The sequence below is a fragment of the Ixodes scapularis genome, unplaced genomic scaffold, assembly GCF_016920785.2.
Source record: "Ixodes scapularis isolate PalLabHiFi unplaced genomic scaffold, ASM1692078v2 PGA_scaffold3__209_contigs__length_174095766, whole genome shotgun sequence".
Classification (NCBI taxonomy): domain Eukaryota; kingdom Metazoa; phylum Arthropoda; class Arachnida; order Ixodida; family Ixodidae; genus Ixodes; species Ixodes scapularis.
Window position 1 is genome coordinate 20877292 of NW_024609868.1, and position 21646 is coordinate 20898937.

Sequence of the window (21646 nt, forward strand, 5' to 3'; positions counted from 1 at the left end):
AAATAAACAAAACCACCGGTCATAATATTTTTCTTTGTACAAAATCATAAGACCTACAGAGTTAACGAATACCATCCACTAAAGGATGAACAATGAAACTGCTTTTGTAGTACATTTTTTGGTTATATGTACGTATAGCGGATCGCTCAAAGTTGAATACCATCGCAGGGGTTCAATATTTTGGTGGTGTCTCTGTGGGCTTATTTGTGGCAGGAATACCCCTCGTCGCGAGCATTTGCAGCTCCAGTTTCCAGCGACATCTCTATCTCTCTCCCTCTCCCTCTCTGTACCCCATTTTGTCTTCGAGATTGCTCACGTGCCACCAATAAGTTTTGTCTAATCCTGTGATGTGCCGTTTGTTCTAGGGTCCTCCAGGAGTGCACGGACCACAAGGACTAAGAGGCGAACCCGGTGTTGCCGTAAGCTCATCATACATTATCTGCTGAACAGTATCAGTTTCTGGACATTTCAACTCTAGGGCGTCGACGGGGAACCCGGACCGCCAGGCCCGACCGGACCCAGGGGTACGAAAGGGGAAGACGGACCCACGGGAGCTGTTGGACTCGCCGGAGCTCCAGGTCTACAGGTAAAGAATAAACGGCTGTAGTCGCGGACACGGTGAGATCGGTCGCTTTCCGACATCTTACCCGCAGCGCGCATTAGTTGCCTTCCGTCGTACTTTATCTGTGCGTGCGGGATTGAGGTGCACAAGACGCCCAAACGTTGTTGAAGGTAGAAAGCTAGCGCTGGAGGAGAGAGAATAGAACTTCCCGGCCGTTCTCACCAGAGAAAAAGAAAAGTGCAAGGCATATACATTTTATTATTTTTAACATCACGTTTATGGAACTCTGGTTTGTCGGGGTCTGGATCCTGCTAATAGTGGTTTTCGCTCTCCGCCTTACTGTGCAGGGCCTTCCTGGCCCTCGTGGCACGAAAGGCGACAAGGGAGACGTGGGCAAGAAGGGTCCTCCGGGATCTGCGGGTCAACCGGGAGAAGCCGGACCGCAAGGTGCTAAGGTGAGTGACGTATATATAGTGAAAGTTCTTTTTTTGGGTGCGATATTTTCCTCTTAAAGCATCAACCACACGGGGCGTTTTTTTTTCACGCGCTTTCCCCGTGTCAGTGTCGGCGCGCGTCGATCGAGGTCACCCTCAACAATATGGCGCGCGGGCCGACGTTGAGATCTGGCCAAAGCAGATGTCGGCTAAGAGCGACGCGCGCCGATGCGAGCTGACACTGACGCGCGGGAGAAGCGCATGAAAACGTCCCACCGTGGTTGGGCCTTTATTGCTACTCTTTCTTGCTGAGTTCCGAGACGTTTCAGGCAGACTTGGGAAGTAATCCGTTGCTTTTTCAAGTAACTTTGTAATTGCCACGGTACTTTTTTTTGCGGCGGTAAATTATAATGTGATTTCGTTACAAATATTGGTAGCGGATTACTCTATGAAAATACAAATTTTTTTTTGTATCCGGTCACTAGAACCACTTGTAAAAAGTGCAAGGCATATACAAATATGCGAAAAATCAATATCAAGAAGACAACGCAGAGTAGACGTTGTCTTCTTGATCTCCTAGCGGAAATAGACGCTGCTACTGAGCATGCGCACCGCTAGCCTTGTCTGCAGAATTCTGGGATCATATCCGACCGCCGTAAGCTAGCTGGATGGCGGTGGTGGTGCCACTGTAAACTTGTCAGCTTACAGTTGAACGGAGTGCACCCACATTCTTTCTCTTAAATACAACATTTTTAGTTTTACACGAACTACCGTAATGCGGGGGTATGAAAAATGAAAGTATTGTTGTAGAACATTTATGATAACATCAAAATTGTTTTTATTTTTTTCTTGATAAGTTAACGTGAAAAGTAACGTGAAAGTAATTTGTAACGTAACGAATAAAGTAATCCGTTACCTTTCGGCGAAAGTAATTTGTAACCGTAATCCGTTGCGTTTGAGTTTTGGTAGATCGTAATTGTAATCCATTATACTTTTCAAGTAACGGGCAAATGTCTGGTTTCAGGGAGGTGAAGGCATTCCAGGGTCTCCGGGTCCCGAGGGTGCTCAGGGACAGAAAGGTGACGACGGTCCCCCTGGTACCCCCGGTCCGGTGGGCGGGGACGGAGATCACGTAAGGGCAATAGTTTCCTCTTTCGTGATACTCGATTGAAGGATGAAACACTTGACAACTTTGAGTTCCAGTGTAGAGAAATCGTCCGTTTAATTTTGGCCTTTTTATGCTTCTTTTTGTCAGTAAAAAATAACAAATGGTCACCGCTTGCCTGTAAAAGAAGTTGACATCATCTGACAGATCGACGTATAGGGGCCACTAAACTTATGGGGATATATATTTTTTTTAATTGGAATTCTATTTGAGGTTGCTTAACAAAGGCTCTGTGACGTATACTACTCCGGGATGCTCCACTGAACGCTAAGCTACGGAGTCGTGACAAAAGGCAGATTTCGCGTGTTCCGTGTAAGGTGTTCCGTATAAGGCACATTGCGTTTTACGCCCAGTGCATCCAAGTTGGGCCGCCACGCGCCGTGCCGTGGAAAATAGTGGACAGCCAGTCAGACTCGTTTCCTTTCTAGGGTCCCAGAGGCCCTCCAGGTCCCAAAGGGGAAGAGGGAAAGCCAGGACTCCAGGGAATCCCTGGTGTGAAGGGACCTCCAGGACTGGACGGCCCCAAGGGCTTGCCCGTGAGTGCTTGCTCTCCTTATGTACCTTCGTGGCTTGTTGTGATCGCGCTTTCTGGATTCGTTTGGCGGAGGTCTTATCGGTTGATGACGGGATTTTATTGACTGCAGAGCGATAATAGAGTTTTAGTTGATCGTTTAGTCACTCCCGCTACGGTATTCGTAATCCGCTTTACGACTTCCGCTACATGTATCGTAAAAAAGCAGCGCTTTCATGCTTTAGTGGAAAGTTTGCAAGCCGTTGCAGGTTAGAGCGTTACGAGAGCTAACACAACGCCACGAGCGTCTCCTCTTAAACACCCTAACTCACATAAAATAATATTTTAAGCATTTCTTAGTAATATATAATTAAGGACACTTTCTAAAGATAATATTCGTTTATTATTGAGTAAGGTGTTAATTTTTGCTTCTTTTATAAGTAAATGATTATTGTGTTTTTACTTGAATACAACTGACGGCCAAGCCGGCTGATCCGATCCGATTTGAGTCAAGCGTCAAGACGTCAAGGAGACGCTGTCGGAAACAACGACAACCGTAGCGTTTTTTATGTCTGTGGGATTGTGCTCGTTTTTCTTTCTTTTGCGCTTGTTCGCTCGTTGGTTCAGTCCCCGCAACTCAAGTGGCCGAACACGAACTGCCAGGAAGTCTGATCTTTCACACACAGCAATAGATTGTGAAGCCTTTTTTTGTGATCGTATTTAGAATGTTTGTGGTGAATCATCATCTGTCGCAGTCTTGGAGAAGATTTGTTGCAAGTATACCTTTCGCAGCAGCACGGTACCATCAGCCACGAAAAAGCGCGGTCGCGAAGCTGCGGAAGCGGGCACATGCGGCGTGGCGGACATCTTCAATTGCGCTCTCCTCCGTGGCTCTCCTGTAGCATGTCTAGCATTTCTTAAGCTATCAGTGACCAAAGCTGTAAAACAGGTTCCCAGCGAATGCGGATCATAACCGTGGCCACTTAGCTTGCCTTTTTTACGTTACGACGTTTAGGCTGCATACGTTTGAATATACAAGCTGAGGCTGGAACCCGGTTTACACGGAGACGCGTGTGCGCAGACCTCCACGAGGAATTCATTGATCTACAGCAGGCCAAGTTGTAGTATTTAATGCAGCGCTGTCGTGAACTTAAAATGTCATTCTTCCAAACACATGTGAACTTTTTTTTTTTGTGTGTGGGGGGGGGGGGGGGGGGAGAGTTGATTTGTTATTCCTGGTTTTCCAGACCACGTTGTCACTTGATGTAATGCGTTCGGTAGTTATCGAGCTAGCGCATGGTTAACTATGACTATGCCTTTGCTAGCTATGATGCGTGCAAGAATTTGATTGCATTTTTTTTCTTTATTATGCAGGGACCTCCAGGTTTTCCGGGACCATCAGGAGAAGCAGGATTACCAGGTATCAAGGTATGTGCTCGCGGTTATGACAGCTGCGTATCGACGGTTTGCACTTGTGTCAAGAGGACATTTTTGACGATTACACTCAGCGGCAGTTGAGCGTGGTGAAAGTTCAATAAAGAATCACAAGACGCGAGTTAATTACAACTAAAAAGGCTTTTCTAAGAGGTGAAATGATAGTTTTTTAGATTTACAATTTCTTAAATTGCGGGGTGTCAATGAAAATTTCTGTGTCTTTCAAAAAGGGTGAACGAGGCTCTGACGGTGCTGACGGTCAACAAGGAGAACCCGGCTTGATGGTGAGCGCTTTTTGTTGTAGAGTTTTTGCTGATAATTGATTTTAGAGTTCATACACCAACACATGTTTCGGAGGTCACTCCAAGGGCAGTGGTGACGATCGCAGAACGATTCGTGCGCAAATGCTTTTCTCTTTGAAAAGCGAGCTCCTGCGCACGTGCATTGGCTTCCGTGACGCACTAAGTGTCTTTACAACGTGTTGTTGTATATAATAATGAAAAAAGGCTATCATTGCGGTCTTGCTAGCTTGCTTTTGCTAACTTCAAACATCACAATATCATCATCATCATCATCATCATCATTTGATTTGAGTTTTCTCATTGCGCGAAGGGCACTAAAGGCGAGATGGGCAAGATGGGACTTCCTGGGGCTCCTGGCAAGCCGGTAAGAATAGTTCTTCCAACGTTGCCCTAAGAGGGTGCTTTGGAGTGGTAACCTTACAAGCACGATATGAAACTCCCTCCCGCAAAGGGCCCCATGGGTCCGGCAGGACTTCAGGGGGACATTGGCCTCCCCGGCGAGAAAGGAGACAAGGGACAGCTGGGACCAGAAGGTATCCAGGGACCTACGGGACCTCCGGTATGGTGTACCTCCATATATATATATATATATATATATATATATATATATATATATATATATATGTCTAATTAAAGCAATAGCTTGGCACGGGACCTAAGAAGCATGGATGTCCTGATTTCTCGCAACCGCAACTCAGTCAAACGCTCTTCAAACGCTTTCAAACGCAAGTGTGCGAAGGGGCCTTTACGCGTTCAAAACGTTTTGCACCGATCCGTTGGACGCCATTCACACCATTTCAGTTTAACTGGTGTTGAACAATTAATTCACGCAAGGTGAAACATTGTTTAAGTCCGCCATGTACAGTGTTCAAGCAGGGGATAAAGTAGCTGGCGAAATTTAGCTGTTAAAAGCTCGCGGGTCAGGAATCACTCAATCACGCTGCTAGCGAAATACGTTTTTCTGTCGCAGATTTTTTTTTTGTTGCGTGTTTTCGCTCAATGTAGATAACGATCGTTTGTGACATTGCCAACAATGTTTTTTTCTTTTTTTTTTGGGGGTGGGCGGGGGGAGGCGACGTGCATGGCCTAACAAGTGGCTGTGGTCGACCTTCCACTAGCTGGTCAAGAGTCTTGTAAGAACGTAAACTTGATGGTGATGCTGTTGAGCACGCACAAGCTTCTATCGAGCTCTCTTTGGCGTATACCATTGAGCTTGTCGTTCCGAACTGATGACGAGTAACCAAGATCCCTACCAATCACTACTATTGAGGTGAATGTGATGTCTCGGGCGTGAACCATAAAAGCTGGTTTTCCCATGCAGTGAAGCGCTGATGTAGCGCTGTTCACGTGCCGTCAGCTACTTATCGTCTGCAGTGAACAACAGTTTTGACGGTGCGATACAAAGCTGGTGTACGCTCTCGTCAGCACGCGCTTATCGCAAAGTCAGCGCTGTGCTGGGGAGGAGATCAAACAGACACGCCGGAAACCGTGATTTTGGTCTGCCACGATGCATGGGGTTGATAATTCACGAGTGTTGACTTTACCGGGGTAATTTTTCACCATTGAAAATGTGTTTCGAAGCAAGAAGTGTCTAGGAAAATAACTAGCACTGCTGAATGACGTCTTGTGCAATGACGGCAACTGTTTTATAGTGGCTTTCTTCTTACTTTATTTCTTTTTTGTTGTAGGCATTCATTTTAGGGCATCTTCTTTCGGCTCTTTCATGGCGCTTTTAATCCTAATCGAGTGTACACACCGAGCGAACTGTCTTTCTTGACTGGCCACAAGTAGGTGGCCTCCCAATTTAGCGGAACGTATAATCTTTTAATAATATCATTCCTTCCACTTCTTCTTGTTTGCTTTGAAGACTGCTGTCCAGCAACATTTTCATTTTGTTCAAGAACAAGCAAAAAAAAAAAAAAATTAGCTGCCTTGAAACCCATATCAGGTAGTTACAGTTTCGTGAAAAGACCGCTTTTAGTATATTGTACACACCGTTTATACCCAGGGACAAATTTTTTCGGCAGTTTCGAGGAAAGGAGCGGAGCGCGTGTAAAACTTATTCAACGCTCAAAATGCGAGAGCCAATACAAATAAGCAACACTTCAGAGATAACGACGTAGTTAAAGTTTGTTATTGTTGTTGTTCCTCCCGGTGGTGTGGGAGGCAGGTTCCGCTCCGATGGTCTGGAGCGCGGTGGCACGAACGTCGCTGAGTGACGGGTCGACTCACTGCTTGAATAGAACTATGTGCGTTTATTTACACTCTCTTTACCAGTCCCAACTTGGGAGACCATCCTTCCTCGTCTAAAGTCTCGACCCCCGTCCCAAATTTCTCTCTCCATCAAACCCAAAGTCCGAATCCCTCAAAATCCTCTCCGCGCTCTTTTTGTAGGCCCATAGGGGCCTCCTTTCCCCTCAGGAACCGACCAATCTCTTCAAATTCCGCCACTCACACGTGGTACACTGTTCTCCAATGGTCGGCGAGCTGTCATCTTGGTGACCCAACCGCCAAACCTAAATTCCTGGTAGAGTTGTTCTCTGCAATTTTCCCAGCCTGACTGGCGCCAACCGCTAAATTATTGCATCGGGCAAAAAGGACAATTTTACACTAAGCGGCAAAACCCTTTGCATACACGCACATTCGGTTATAAGCCACAAGCATCTTCCAGCGCGGGCTCTTTCGGTCCCGGTCCGAGCAGACTGCCGAAACCCGAGACGCTTCTGGGGGGACTGCTCCCGCATCGCGGCCGCTCCGGCCCCGCCGACCCAAACGTAGAAAGCTAAAAAAAAAACACAATGCCGACGCAACTCTGGAAAGATAAACTTTCCTAACCAAAAGAAAACACCTTAATTAATAAGCATGACTCCTAAATGCATAACTGACGTGTCGGTCATTTTAGTGCCTAAAATCGTCGCTGCTAATGGACCTCTCACAAGATCCAAGGCGACCCTAGCGGCGTAGAGCCGCGCAAAGTAACTTGGGAACCCAAAATGTCACGCGGTTGGGGTTTTGATTTGCCAACCTCAATTTATGACATCCCGTCTCGACCAACTGCAGTGAGTGCATTTTCTATTTTATTACTTTCCTTAAATTTATAATACTGTAGGTGTGGCTTACTAACATAAATATAATGCTAAAACACCTTTTTTTTTGTTTTTTTGGGGGGAGGGGGGCGGGGGGGCGTGGGGGGGGGGGGTTCTGACACACCAGAGTTTGTGGCGAGTAAACGCAGGAAAAGAAGAACTGTACTAGACCGATCAGCCTGTTCCATTGTTTAAATGTCCCAGGCTTCTTAAATTATACATAGCTTGCAAGTGTCGCCATTGCAGGGTACTTACGGTTATTTCTACTTACTGCTTTCTTTGAACTACAACTTGTGCGGTATCAAATTAACACGGCGAACCGAACGCTCGCGTCGCATAAAATAATGGCATGGCCGGAAATGACGTCACATGCAAGCTGTGTATCCGTGATTGGGGAGGGGCATGCTGCACTCTGGAGTTGTAACTAGGCTGCCAGAAAGGTATGGGACGCGGCAGTCCGTATTCCTAGTCCTCGCTAAGTCTATACGGAGTGAAAGCTCGTCTGTTTATTTTGCAGGGTTTGTGGTTACGTTAGAACGCCGACCTCTAATTGGATCTGATTGAAGGATAGTGGATAGACCTCAAAGCAAGCTGCCCTGAGGTCTACCCACTATCCTTTCCAATTTAGAGCCAATCAGAGATCGGCGTTCTGACGTCACAACAACCTCTGCAAAAGAAGCAGACGAACTTGCGGTCCGCATAGGCAGGTCATTACGACCGCTGGAGGTTCGTTTTCCAACGGGGCTCCCGCGAAGATGAATGGGGGCAATGAGAGCTAGCGCTGAGTTTATTTTCATGCAATGCTGAGATGCAGTACTTCGTCAACGGGGCAATCGAAATCAAAACCATGCTACCCCTCTCGATGGCCGAAGAAACCCCATAATTTGCAACGCGCGCAATGAGATTATCAGTTGCGAAAAAGTTTTTCAACGGTGTGTAAAAAAAACAAACAAAAAAACACGGTGAAAGCTTGGGGTCGTGACGTTTTTAAACTAACACCGTCAAAGTTGACTGTGACATTACTCTTATTTCCGTCGACGAAAGCAAAGTTAATCCTACTAATGACGTCATACTTAGCGTTTGGCCAATCACGGAAGGCAAAACACAGCAACGCTTTTGTTCGTGAGCGTTGCCGATACTTGGGCACACGTTCCTGTGGTCATGCAGACAAAGGTATCGAAGCGAGTACACCGAGCAGCGATTGCAGACGAGCACGCGCACTCTTCCTCTTCAGAAATGCCACAAAAAGTTGTCCTCGAGTATAACAGTGTCTATGTGCTGCAAATTCCTGCAGAACACGCAAACAATCAGTCACTGCCACTGTATTCCCGCACATGTAGGACGCTGGCAACCAATCCTAGCGAATGTCGAAGCCCATATAATACGATTGTACCAAAAAATGCAAACTGCCCAGGAACAATGAGTAAGTGAAATATCAAACTCGCTGTCCTAGCGCAAATCCTATTTTTCAGATGCAATCGTACTCCGTGCTTCGTCACTCACTATGACCTTTTCGTTGTACTAAGTATTTGGCCGCTGCGTGTGTTGCGCAGAAAAGTGAACACTCAGGCGTTTTCCAGAGTGTGGACATCTCCGCGTTAATTTGATATAAAACAGATGAGCTCTGATTACTTTTATATTAATTTACAATTAAAGTTTTCACTTCTCGTTCTATGCAGGGGCCGTCCGGGTCGCCGGGACCTGCCGGTCTGCGTGGATCTCCTGGTCCTGCTGTGAGTCTGCCTCAACACCAAAAGATACCTGAACATACCAGCACAGTCATCAAGCTGCTCCCCTCTATGCCTTCGTTGTTTCATTTTCATTTTTCATTTTAATACTGTTTTTTTTCTTTTTCGTTTTTGACGTTTGTCGTGCGTCTCTTCCCAATGCGTTTCGTGCTCATTTCGTCCCATCACTCAGGGCGACGTCGGACCCCCGGGATCGGTCGGTCCTCCTGGTCAAACTGGAAGTATGGTCAGTCTCAGTATACATACGGTTCTCTTTCATTCTTTCGTTTTAGTCCACCAATGTGGTTGGCTAAAAAATCTTTATAATGAATCATCAAATCCCACAATCTTTGCCCGTTTTACATTTCAATAAACTTCTGTTTTGCGCCATTTTTTTATTTACAAATAATGGTTTCTTCCATATCTTTTTTTTGTCGTATGTGTTTGAGCGTTTTATGTGCTACGAAAATCGCTGAACGGAAAAAAACAAAAAAAAAAATCGCTCTACGCGCGTTTAGCCAAATGAAGGGCTTGAGAGTTCGCTTAGATACGAAACAGCTTAGCTGTGAGAGAAATGTTTATCTCATCGATAAGGCAGCGAGATTTCAACTTGTTTTCGGTGGAGAACTCTAGTTCCTCTTTTTTTTTTAAATTCGTTATACGACCTTAGTTGGTTTTATATCTTTTTGTTCTACACTTTCAGGGACCCCCAGGTGACAAAGGCATGAAGGGTGACAGAGGCAAGCGAGGATTCAAGGTTGTCATTTTATCGGATCTTCTTGGAGCACACGTTATCACAAATCATTCGCTACCTTGCGTAGCAGATTAGAGGGCGCTCCTCTCAGTGACTTCGGCTTCCCCCGTGTCCCACCACAGGGCCACCAGGGCCCTCTTGGTCGGGCGGGAGCCAAGGGAGACATCGGCGAGAAAGGGGAGAAAGGGGAAAGAGGAGAGACGGGACTCCCAGGCGTCCCGGGCCCACAGGTCGGTGCCTCCTTTGTGCCCCTCGATGACATGACTGACTATAATCACTGCGAAAGCTAGAACGGCGGTGGGGTTTTTCAGTCGTCCCGGTTCCAGCGCGAGGTTTATACCCTCGGTCCCTCTGTAACACTACGGCATCTCGTGAGGCTCGATATAATGCACGCGCAGCCAAAGCACCGGCGGTAGGCCGGACAGCTAAAGCAGACGCCCTGTAGTTCTCATTCTGTCAGGTACTCTAAATGGCTATCATTCGGTATGGTTTAGGGTTTATTTGATGACGTACTCGTGGGCCACGAGTTGCGAGTCCCAGTAGACCATTCTTAAAATTGTGCACCTTCCAGTAGCCTTAATAATCCGAGGTCGCCCTGTTTTAGGCATGCACTTTGAGTATGCACTGGACAAGTATACGGTCATCGGCGTTCGGTGCGTGCTCAGGTTCGTATTCGACACGAGTGCTGCGTCAGTGCACGGGGTCAACTCAGATCCAATCACAAGCTTCACGCGGGAAGCTACGCCCAAAATATGGCAGCCTTCAGTCTTACAAAGATCTGTAGTGCAGACAAAGGCATGGCACGGGCGCGGGGCTTTCGAAAGTGCCGCCCATGAACGTGTTCTCGTACAAACAAGCGATCTGCTGAGCTAGGCTCACGTGCCTGTGCCTTTGTCTTTACTTGGAGACATGAAAAAAAAGTATAAGAGACTAACTGGAACAAAGGCAACCTACTACTTTTGGCGCTTTTTTTATTTCGACGTGTTTTATAACTTTGCGCTTGTGTCGAGTTCTTTGTCTTCTCTGTGTCCCATCACACATGCATTTCAAGGAAATCTGGAGTCTAATTTTCCGCAACGCACCTGGGAGAGCCAATCGCTGCAAACAACGGAGAGCGCTCGGAAAATGACAAGGCTGATAACACGTTTAAATCTAAATAAAATTACAATCGTCTGCGCTATGGCAGTGATCATGACGTCTCGCACTGCTCAATGCACAACGTAGACCGTTTTCTTTTCTTTCTTTTTTCGAGAAAAGGGGGGGGGGGGGGGGGGTTTAAACATATGATTAGGGTTCCGCGTTTTCGGTTTCATTTTTACAAAATTCGGCGTACTATTTTCGGTGTTTATTTAAAAAGTTGAATTTTTTTTCTTGGTGTATTTATGCCCACAAAAGTTGAGCGTCTTTTATCGGTGAATAGGAAATAAACACCAACGGGCACCGGATGAGATGATCCTTGTAGCTCTGATATTTGTAATCACTCAAAGAGTAACGGCACAAATACATTGCCCGAGAAATTGGCACTTTTGGCAAATGTGTGCAACTGTAAAAGAAACAAGAAAAAACAGAGAAGTACAGACAAATCAGATATGGAGCCTATGCCCCCAAAACATAAAATTTCACTTTCTGTACATTAGGACTACGTAATCTTATTATATATATATATATATATAAAAAAAACTCACATGTACTTTGCCATGTTCTTGTTGATCCGCACTCTTTTTTCCTTGTTAATATGACCCTGAGCCTCGAGAATAACACTGGACACTGGCAGGCCGAGGGAGTGAATCGTTGCCTGAGCCAAAATCGGCCAATCAACCAAATCTGACCGCCAAAAGAGACACTGTGCGACGTTTTGAAGCACAACATATTTCGTGTACTTACTAAACTCTGGCTGCAGAGGTTGCATCAAGTCAGTCTCCCTTACAACGAATTTGAAAACACGCTCGTACATGGCGAAGTCATGGGGCATTTCGGACCACGTTTTGATCGATGATGCGCACATTAAACCATAACGTCGTGATGGCATCCGTGTATCCCATACATTCGGACACGTTTCGATAGACACTGTCGTTCCACGTTTTCGCCACGGCTCTGCGGTACGACTCGAAGGTCAAAGTCTGTTAACACCGAATTTTAGAAAATGTATTCGACGTACTTTTATCGGTTTTATCGGTTTGAACCGAAAACGCCGAACCTACAAATTGACCTTTTTCGGTTAAAACCGAAGTTTCGAAAATGGATTCGGCGTATTTTTGTCGATTTTTATCGGTTTAGACCGAAAAATCCGAACCCTACGTATGATCAATTCCGTCATTCGCCTCGATCTCTCCGTAGATTGCAGCGATTGGCTCTCCCGAGTGCGTTGCGGGAAAGTAGATGCTCCAGATTTCTTAACGTGTATGTTATGTCTTCGGTCCACATAATTATGCCCGCGATTTGGTTTATTTTGTAATCGAAATCCGTTCCCATGCTTTAGCTGAGCGTCATTTTGAGTGTACACTGGCGACCGTTATCATCATTAGAGCGTGACACACACATACACACACACGCATACACTCGCGCGCACACACACACACACACGCACGCACACAAACATAAACGCACGCACGCACGCGCGCGCGCGCACACACACACACACACACAGACACACACACACACACACACACACACACATATATATATATATATATATATATATATATATATATATACAACGAGGGCTGGTGCCGTCCTTCGTGCGTCCCTATCTTGTTCGTGTATATATATATATATATATATATATATATATATATATATATATATATACAACGAGGGCTGGTGCCGTCCTTCGTGCGTCCCTATCTTGTTCGTGTTGTTAAGTTCTATTTATCAAACAATCGAGCTCAAACCAGACTGACAAAAATAAAATAATCGAAGTTTTAACTTTTTTTTTTTATACTCTGCTGAATGCTACTTAGAATCACTCCCTAACGTTAATAACTGAATAAACTTGCCTTAGTCCTTTTTTCTATACAGTGGCAGTTGCCAAGAAAATCCGAAAAATATGAGCTTCGTTCATCCCCTAAACTCGGAGCCAGAACAAGCAGCCACGTGGCCTGGTGGCTATCCTATGCGACCAACGTTAATCGTGGCCATACGCTCGGGTTGGCAAAGTAGAAAACGCGTTCTGAGCTCCAGGCATTGCTAGAGTTCGGCTCTTCTCACCACCGCAGCGGTTGGTCACGAGCCACTACCCGAGTGTCCGCCGAGACATTGACCATTACGAGCCGAAGTCGAGTGCTCACACACTTCTCGTGTCCAATCCATGAGTCGCGCTCGACTGTCGTCAGGCGGGTGGCTTCGATCCTACAATTACGTCATCAAGTTTCGCAAAGAAAGACCGAAAGAAATAGTTCCCCTTCATCGTCGCAATTTCACAGCGACAAAGAAGGTTCTGAATCAGTGGAGGTCTGTGTGAGTATTGTTGGGCCAGACCACGGTGTAAGAAACACTGTTCAGGTGAGGACGCGGCGGGGCGAGGAATCAGATAGTGTTCGTTCGACGGGCATCCGAAAAGCTGCATCATTCCGCGGCCACCGTGCCCGCGGCTGACTGTGTCGCCGGCGGCCAAACGGCGAAACTGTGACAGCGAAACGAATTATCTCGTAGCCATGACACCCCGGTACACCGTGGTCTTTCTGCACGTGCGACAACCTGTCTGGAGCTCTGTGCGTGTGGACAGAGCCGTATATGTAGAGAGTTTGGCCATTCGTTGGGAAGTATAGGAGACAAATGAGGAGGCGCCATTGGCCGAAAGCGGGCTGGGCGTGTTCCAGGGCGTCTTCAGAAATTAGAATGTGACCAACCAGAAGCCGGAAATAATACCCTGGCGGTGGTCGCGAGAAACAAACCTGATAACTGCATTGGAGTAACTCTCGATGGCTGAAAATATGGTACACGTAATGTTTCAATCACGCTCATCCGAAATGATGGCGGAAGAGTGTGACTAGCGGAACGATCGACATAATCGGTACGCCAAGCGCCGAGGGCCGGGAATCTGCCGTCCGAGCGGTCACACTCTGTCCGCGCAAAACAGAGTTGAGCGGCGCATTCGTTTCTTAATATTAAAACCATATACAACCTTTGATCAGAACTGTTTCTCGCTACCACCCCTAGGGGATTCTTTTCGGCTTCTGGTTGGTCAAGAGAGCATGCCAAGCCCTCTTTCCGACAAAGCCGCACGCCCTGGCTCTGCCCGCCCCTCCCATTGACCAAACTCTCTACATATACGGCTCTGCGTGTGGAGCATGAGGCGGCACGAGCCGTCTTGTGCACTGCTGCCTGCCTCCTGCGTCTTACACCGTGCCCACAAGTCGACGAGTCATCTGCCGGCGCCGCTTGAAACCAAAGTGAGAGTTTGGAAGAGAAAGATTGAAAAGGGAACTTTATCGGCACGTCGCGAGGAGCGCGGTGTCCTCACCTGAAGAGGTGAGGACAGCGCTCTTACACCGTGGACCAGGTGAGGACAGCGCTCTTACACCGTGGACATCTTACACCGAGGGCCAGATTAGGGCCACTGCGCTGCTGCAAAGTCATGAACATTCCAGCCTGATAGCGTTTCATGACCCTTTAATAGACAGTTTTAGTATAGCGTTGCTGGGTCTTGCGTACGCAATACGCAATAGTATAGCGTACGCTAAAAATGACCTTCTCGGACGAAATTTAGCTGTGCGTTACGTTTTCGAGTGAACACCGCGCATGACCTTGGTTAAATTTGCTAGAGACGTAGAATTCCGCGTGCTTATAGCGCAACCATGCTCCTGGAAAGAAATATTGAAAAAGAAAAAGTGTCCAATCATTTTATTTCAGATTAAACCAAGCCACAGCTGCCTCGTCAAGCGCGCTTTTCTGCGGGGTACAGAGGCTATGGGTACGAGTGCGCAGCCAAATTCGATCACGGAGCCTCCGTCAGTCGTCCCGTGGAAACGGCACCCTATCGCGGAATGAAATTCATGACCCTGATGCCCAGTGCATAGCGAGAACTTCGGCGATTTCTTTTAGAGTCTTTCGTCCGTCGGCGATGAACTGTGGGAATAGGCTTAGTGTTGAGCAGATCGCGGCGTCGACGCACACTGCGAGCGGCGAACATTTCCACTGTGCACTCCTTCAGCGGCAGGGCGATCTGATTCGACCGCGGTTGGTCCCAGAAAGAATCGCCGAGCTGAACACCACGCAATTTCACGTAACACAGAACTTAGAAAACACCACATCGCCCTTGCTGCGCCAGTCGAGGCAACCGTCATCTTGAAACTGGCGCTCTCGTTGGGTCCGAGATCTCTCGAGAGCGTCCCGCAAGGCCCGCTAGCCAGCAACGCAAAATCCCCAGCGTTGCGTGGGTACGCAATACGCTAGCCCTTTTATTGCGTTCTGCGCATCCGCACTCACGACGCGCAATTTCCTTGCGTACGCAAAGCTATAGCGTACGGTCCGCTAAAACTGTCTAATATGTACCGCAGCGGACGCTAAGAGCCATTCGGCCATTCAAGTGCCGTGTGAGTGTCACATGACCTTTGGGGAAGGGCGCAGCGACACGCCGGGCGCGTAGGCCGGTTGTACATTCTCAGCGCTAGATTGGCTGGGATAGCTCGCTGTGGCCATCGGTGAAACGATGTGTATATGGGGCTCAACTTGCAAAACACAATAACTTCTGTATTTCTGCCACTAAAACTGCCTTAATTACGTACTTGTATGTATCCTGTACCGTAAGCGCGAGACATCAAATCAGTCTAGGTGACGTCCTCAAGCACGGTAATCTCCTCAAGTTCTATTTCTCCTGGATAACGATTCTCGATGAACTGAGCTCAGGGTATTACGATAATAGACTAATTGGGATTGTGATAAACGTTGGACCAGGTAGCAGTTTAAATTTCTTCTTATCAAATAAGACATCAAGGTTTTCGTGTTGCTAGAAACTATCTGACGACTTTGTTTACTGACTTTGCTAGGGCGCCATCGGACCAGAAGGCCCGAAAGGAGCTGACGGTCCACAAGGAGACCCCGTAAGCACTATTTGTTTCGATCGCCTTTTAACCGTAAGTATTTACATGGAGTAATAATAAATATTTATCTTTTGCTTGTGTTTAAGGGACCCGAAGGCATTGCTGGTCCTAAGGGAGTCCAGGTAAGCCGCATCTTCATGTTTTCTTGCCAGATGCACCGGGGATAACCTAATTTGAAAACGCGTTTGTTTTGTTTCATTTAAGGGTCCAGCTGGGGCGAAAGGAGAGACAGGACCGCCTGTAAGTGTGGAAACATAACTTCTTACGCTGAGATTTTCGGAACAATTTCTAGAACATACTTACCAATTTGTCCTCTTGCCTTTTTGTGTGTTTTTAGGGGTTACATGGGCCACCGGTGAGTACTAAATATTTTTTTGTTTTTTCTGTATAGTGCCCGAACCAATCTTGCAAGATTCTTAGGGGCGCATAATACAGATACGAACTGTAGCGCAATTGGAAAACTCAAATTTAAGGAATATTCAAATTCCCGAATGATAGTAGCTGTCTCTGTACGCAATTACCTCTTGGTTTAAACTCGGCAGCAATATAATTGTCGTAGAGTGAGTGCCAATGATACTTTGTTGGCCTTATTTAAATACCTACTGCTATAACACCGCAGCGATTGCTATAGAATGCATGACAAATCAACAACGAACCAAAAAAGCTTATTGAAAAAGAAATCAATACGCAAGGAGTCTGCTCTATCCCGTACCTGTACTATCGGCAATAACATGAAATGAACAGTTAATCTTTCTTCTTTCCAGTTTCGCGGCTCCCACAATCTTCGTTATATCTCAAACTATCAAACAGTATGTAGTTTGGGATTAAACTTCTATGTTCTAGCCCTCGTCGGGACTATAACATGTTACGAAATTTGTAGGTATGTAAAAAAAGCGAGGAAGTCTGTTTTCTTTCATGTTGTTGCTTATAGTACTTTAATCCACTCTATGAACGAGCTGATATCTCACAGCAAATTTGATGCACTTTACCGCCTATAGTTATAAACAGTTCGCCGCCATCACTATGTTTTCCTTGTTTAGAGAAGGGCTGATATAGAATAGCAATTGTGAAACGAAGGCCCCATTAGATCTTCTGTTCTTGTTTTCAATTGGTCGTGGACACTACAAGTAACTTATGTTTGTGTGTAATATAAGCATTATTCAATATATTCCATTACACCGAACTCTAGCTCGCATATACGGTTAATGTAAGATACGTTCAGTTACATTTTTTAGTTCGGATCAACGTCTAACGAACTTTTTGGTGCGACTACAGGGACCTCCAGGTGAAGGGCCTCAAATTCCACCAGAGATGCTCTTTCAACGAGACCGATCTCGCTTCAAACGCGACCTCTCCGAAACCAGCATCGACGACGGCGAGGACAACCAGGAAGACTACGACAACACTGCCAACGAAGATACCATCGACAACTCTACACTGCCGGAAAGCCAGAAGAAGAACCGCACGGCCGACATCCACAAGACGCTCACCCACATATACGCCAACGTTTACGTACTGCGTAAGGAAATCGAGCACCTCCGGCATCCCGTGGGCTCCAAACGCAACCCCGCCAGGACGTGTCGCGACCTCCGGTTCGCACATCCGGACTTTGAGGACGGCTGGTACTGGATAGATCCGAACCTGGGCGTCGCAGACGACGCCGTCCGCGTCTTCTGCGGCATCACGTCCGGCGGAGAGTCGTGCGTGTACGCGGACGGAGACGTGAGCTCCGTCCGTTTGTCCAAGTGGGACAAGGGGACGCGGGACGCGAAGAATAAGACGTCGTGGTTCAGTGAGCTCAAGGGAGGCTTCAAGCTAAGGTACGGTGCGATCGGGGATGTTCAGCTTCGGTTCCTTACCCTTCTGAGCACTGAGGGATACCAGAATTTCACGCTCGTCTGCACCAACGTGAACGCCTGGTACAGCCAGAAAAGCAAAGACCACGGAAACGCGCTTCGGTTCTTGGGTCACAACGAAGAGCTGATGACGTATAAGAAAAACAGTCCTATGGTATCCTTGGATGACTGCCAGGTGAGTAGACGCCGTTGTCATCAGTAGAGAGGTTTAGTATAAGGGGTCCTAAAGATTTGGTCCCCCAAACAGCTAGGCGCGTTGCACTTTGCATGCGCAGTGCGACGCCCCAAGTTGTTTTGAAGACCCAAAGCGTGGAGGCCCACTATTCTATAACTACCAAATGACAATAGACAAATATAACGGCCCAATGAAAGTTTCCCTCCTCCTAGTTCAGAATGGCTTGGTCGAACTAAAGCCCTTTCATGTTTTAAAAGTAGCGCAAAGTGCGTCGATGCAAGAGGGACGTGCAACGTGGAGCCCTTGGGAAGATAATGGCGGCACAGCGCAGCGCTGAGCTAGATTTCAGACGCCATGTTCTTCCCAAAAGTGGCGCGAGGCACGTGTCTCGAGCATTTCCACAACAATAAATGGCGCCACTTCTCCCAGGATCCCCAGGATAGAGGGCTTTAGATCGAACGGCTTTAGGTTATTTTTACAGTTATTTCTAAAGGTCATCCCATAACATAAGAGAACAATAAGCTTAACTCCAATAAAAAAAAAAGTTAAGATTCAGTTTTTTCTAAAATTGGACAATGTTCGCTCGTGCTAAACCTTAGGGCATCATTCTGAAACAGTGCTATCAGCAGCCCTAGCAGGTCGTTCAATATACCCTTCTCAAAAGTCAAAGCCACCCTGTGGCAGCCTATGAAACTCCAATATTTTTGCTCTAATGGCTGTGATAGAAACCAAATGACCTAATTGAAACAACACTCAACCTCGTGAATCAAAGACTACGTACATGGACCAAGTTGTTAGAGTTAATTCTCTTTCGACTTCATCCTTTCGAAGACATTCGCCTGTTCTGACACGCTGTCGGAGCAAAAACAACTTTAATCACTGCGCTACTGATTTTTTTTTTTAACGCGACAGCGTTAAGGAGTTTGTGTCGCAGAAAAGTCGGCGTCGGTGGCGGGAAAAATCCTGATTGGTCGATAGGGTCATTACGTCACAGCCACATGACCTCGCCCAAGAATTTCGAACAAACCACAACGCTTACGTGAAACGTGACATCACGCGTGGAATGAACGTGATTAAAAAAAGAAAGGACATGTAATGCTCATCAAAGGGCTCCGCATGTCTCAAATGATTTCACTTTATCAAATAATTAATTTTCCTTAACATGAAATTTGAAGAACTATAGGCGCGATTCGAACCCACGACCTTTCCTCAGTTGCTAGCCAGACACGCTACTGACGAGGCCAGGTCCGCCGTACTTCCTGCTCACTGGCAGGAAGAGCACGAGAACGGAATGAAAAGGCGATGCGAACGGGGCCCGATAACGCTATCGCGTTCCACTCTTAAAGGCAAAAAAGCTTAAGCGCCCTCCAATTTGTTTAATTATTCACAGTACAGGGACGGCAAGACAATTTTCGACTTCAAAACCAAGCGACCAGCGACACTGCCACTCGTGGACTTCCAGCCCATCGACTTCGGAGGGGAACACCAGGCCTTCGGCTTTGAGTTAGGGCCTGCCTGTTTTCGATAGAAGTCACCGCAATAAAGTGAACGCTTGCCCAAGTTGGAAGGGATGGAAGATTATGTGTTTTTGTTTTATTATTTCGAGTTCTAATTACTGGGCTTTGAATTTTGTTATTTGATTAACACTAATACGGAGATTTAAAGGAGCTTCCTGCGAGCCTCAAGGCAGCAGATTACGTTTCGCTCGAACTGAAGAAGTCTCTTAGTGAAACGTCCGCTGACACTCTGAGACCTCCAGAAGATCTTTCTCCACTTCTTCCAACACCGTAGTCGCTAAAAGCAACGTAATAACATATAGTTCGTGGAGTGTCCACTATGCAACCCAGCGCTGTAAGTCGAGCCGGAAAAATAGATGCCTCCACGTAGAAAGCTCAAACTTTCACCAAATGTGCATTGTGGTGGTTAATTTTACCTGGCGAAATTTAAAGGCTTAGCTCGGTTTCGGCGAAAAGTGAGACCCACACCTACGCCAGAGTCATGGGCGGACGTGTTCGCAGACGACCGAGTTGTCGTTGAAACGTTTTGTTGACATGAAATGAAATAAATGAGCCGCCATGTCTCTTGATTGTAGACATCTGGAGTGGTGGCGCGGGGAAAGGGAGATGGGACAAAAAGCACGGAGAGAAAAACATGCACAAGGGGGCTTTCTGCCCGCGCGAAGGCTGAAGCCCTCCGCTCCACGTACAGCAGTGCTGAACGCTAAACTCCCCGCAACATTAGCATGATAAAAAGTCAGACTGATTGCATTTTTTTTTTCAAAATAATTCAGTCGTTCTTAAAATTTTATTCCGGAGGGGACTTCGACTAAAAACTGTTTGGCGGTTGACGATCGAGAAGAAAAGGAGGTGACGCGCCATCCTCGCGTGAAGAAACGGTCAGTGTCAGAGCGAGCCCACCGTTGATCAGACGCGATAGAACACCGAAGAAGGCGGATCGAATATCCCCTTCGGGCACTGTCAAGCACGTAAGTGACCACCGCTCAGTCATCTGTTTACGCCATTAAGAAGGCGAACCTCATCTGCCTTGCTTGTGTTTAGCATTTAGCCCTCGGCACAGGGTGTTCTATAGGTGACCTTCGAAATCGAAGACCGGTCTCCCCCTTTATCGAAAAACAATTCGGTTGTTTAATTTGCATGTTTTGGCATTCAGAAACCGCGATTCAGAAATATTTGTATAGATAAGTGACCAGCCGTGGGCAAGAAGTGAATTGAACCTTCCTTCGCCCAAGGTGACGCCGCTGGGACAGCATCATGTTGTTGGTCACTCTTATATACTCCTCCTTCCCGAGAAAAAAACAAACAAAACCAGTTCGGTAATGCGAATTTAATGTCCAGAATGTATACGTGCTGTGCAGCGAGACAACAATATGCCTTCTGCGTTGCCAAGCGGGTACTGCAAAAAACAACACGTTTTGGTTAGTAGAAACTTCTGCGTCTCATACTATCACACGTGTAGAAGCGTTCGTGGCTGCTCTGATGTGGAACGCGATCAGGAGAGAGAAAAAAAAAAGCGAACTTTTGAATTTTGCCGTTGTACAGGTCAAAGCCCAGGCACTAAAATCGTTTGCCCAAAGACGCCGTTTCGCGCGTTCCAAAGTAAAACAAAAAGGAAAAGAAAAAGAAGCGTTGCGAGGCCAGGTATTTTGACGTCACCGCTCAGAGAGTAGCTTCGCCTTAAGCACGAACTTTCTACCCTCGCTAACACAAGTGCGAACGCGCAGGCACGTGCAACCAAAGCACTGCGGAAGCCAGCGATCTCGTGCTGAAAGCGGAGCTTCTGTGTATAGCGATGGTGGCATGAATCCCGCACTCTTGATTGTTTTACGGCGTTGAACCTTGCCAATTTTAAAAAGGTCAAAAGGTTTTTGTTTTTTTTTGTTCTTCAACACGATGTAAGAGAAAAAAAAAAAAGCTCAGCAAGATCGCTTTTAGTGCGAGGCATAATCAGGTGAGCTTGTACTACCCAAAGAGAGGGCACCACGATTTGTTCAAAGCTTCAGCGCAAGAGGCCTAGGGTCCCGATGCAGCGTCAGCTGAGGCCATTTCTACTTGCTTGTTTTGGAGTTTGATGTTTATGGT

The 21646-nt window shown here is 46.7% G+C and overlaps 1 protein-coding gene across 1 annotated transcript; it reads left to right on the forward strand.

Moving 5' to 3' along the window:
- Positions 1-4339: 4339 nt before the first annotated feature.
- LOC121046382 (collagen alpha-1(XI) chain) lies at positions 4340-19623 on the forward strand. The gene is made up of 13 exons (XM_040500553.1): positions 4340-4390; positions 4719-4772; positions 4860-4967; positions 9174-9227; positions 9415-9468; positions 9925-9978; positions 10098-10205; positions 15963-16016; positions 16103-16138; positions 16221-16256; positions 16354-16371; positions 17292-18047; positions 19438-19623. The coding sequence occupies exons 1-13, from the start codon at positions 4388-4390 to the stop codon at positions 19573-19575; spliced, it is 1473 nt and encodes a 490-aa protein (XP_040356487.1). The 5' UTR covers positions 4340-4387; the 3' UTR covers positions 19576-19623.
- Positions 19624-21646: the final 2023 nt, after the last annotated feature.

Coding starts and splice junctions, on each gene's coding strand:
- LOC121046382 (XM_040500553.1), top strand. Junction 9,228..9,414: donor GTGGATCTCCTGGTCCTGCT/GTGAGTCTGCCT, acceptor CCCATCACTCAG/GGCGACGTCGGACCCCCGGG. Junction 10,206..15,962: donor CAGGCGTCCCGGGCCCACAG/GTCGGTGCCTCC, acceptor TGACTTTGCTAG/GGCGCCATCGGACCAGAAGG.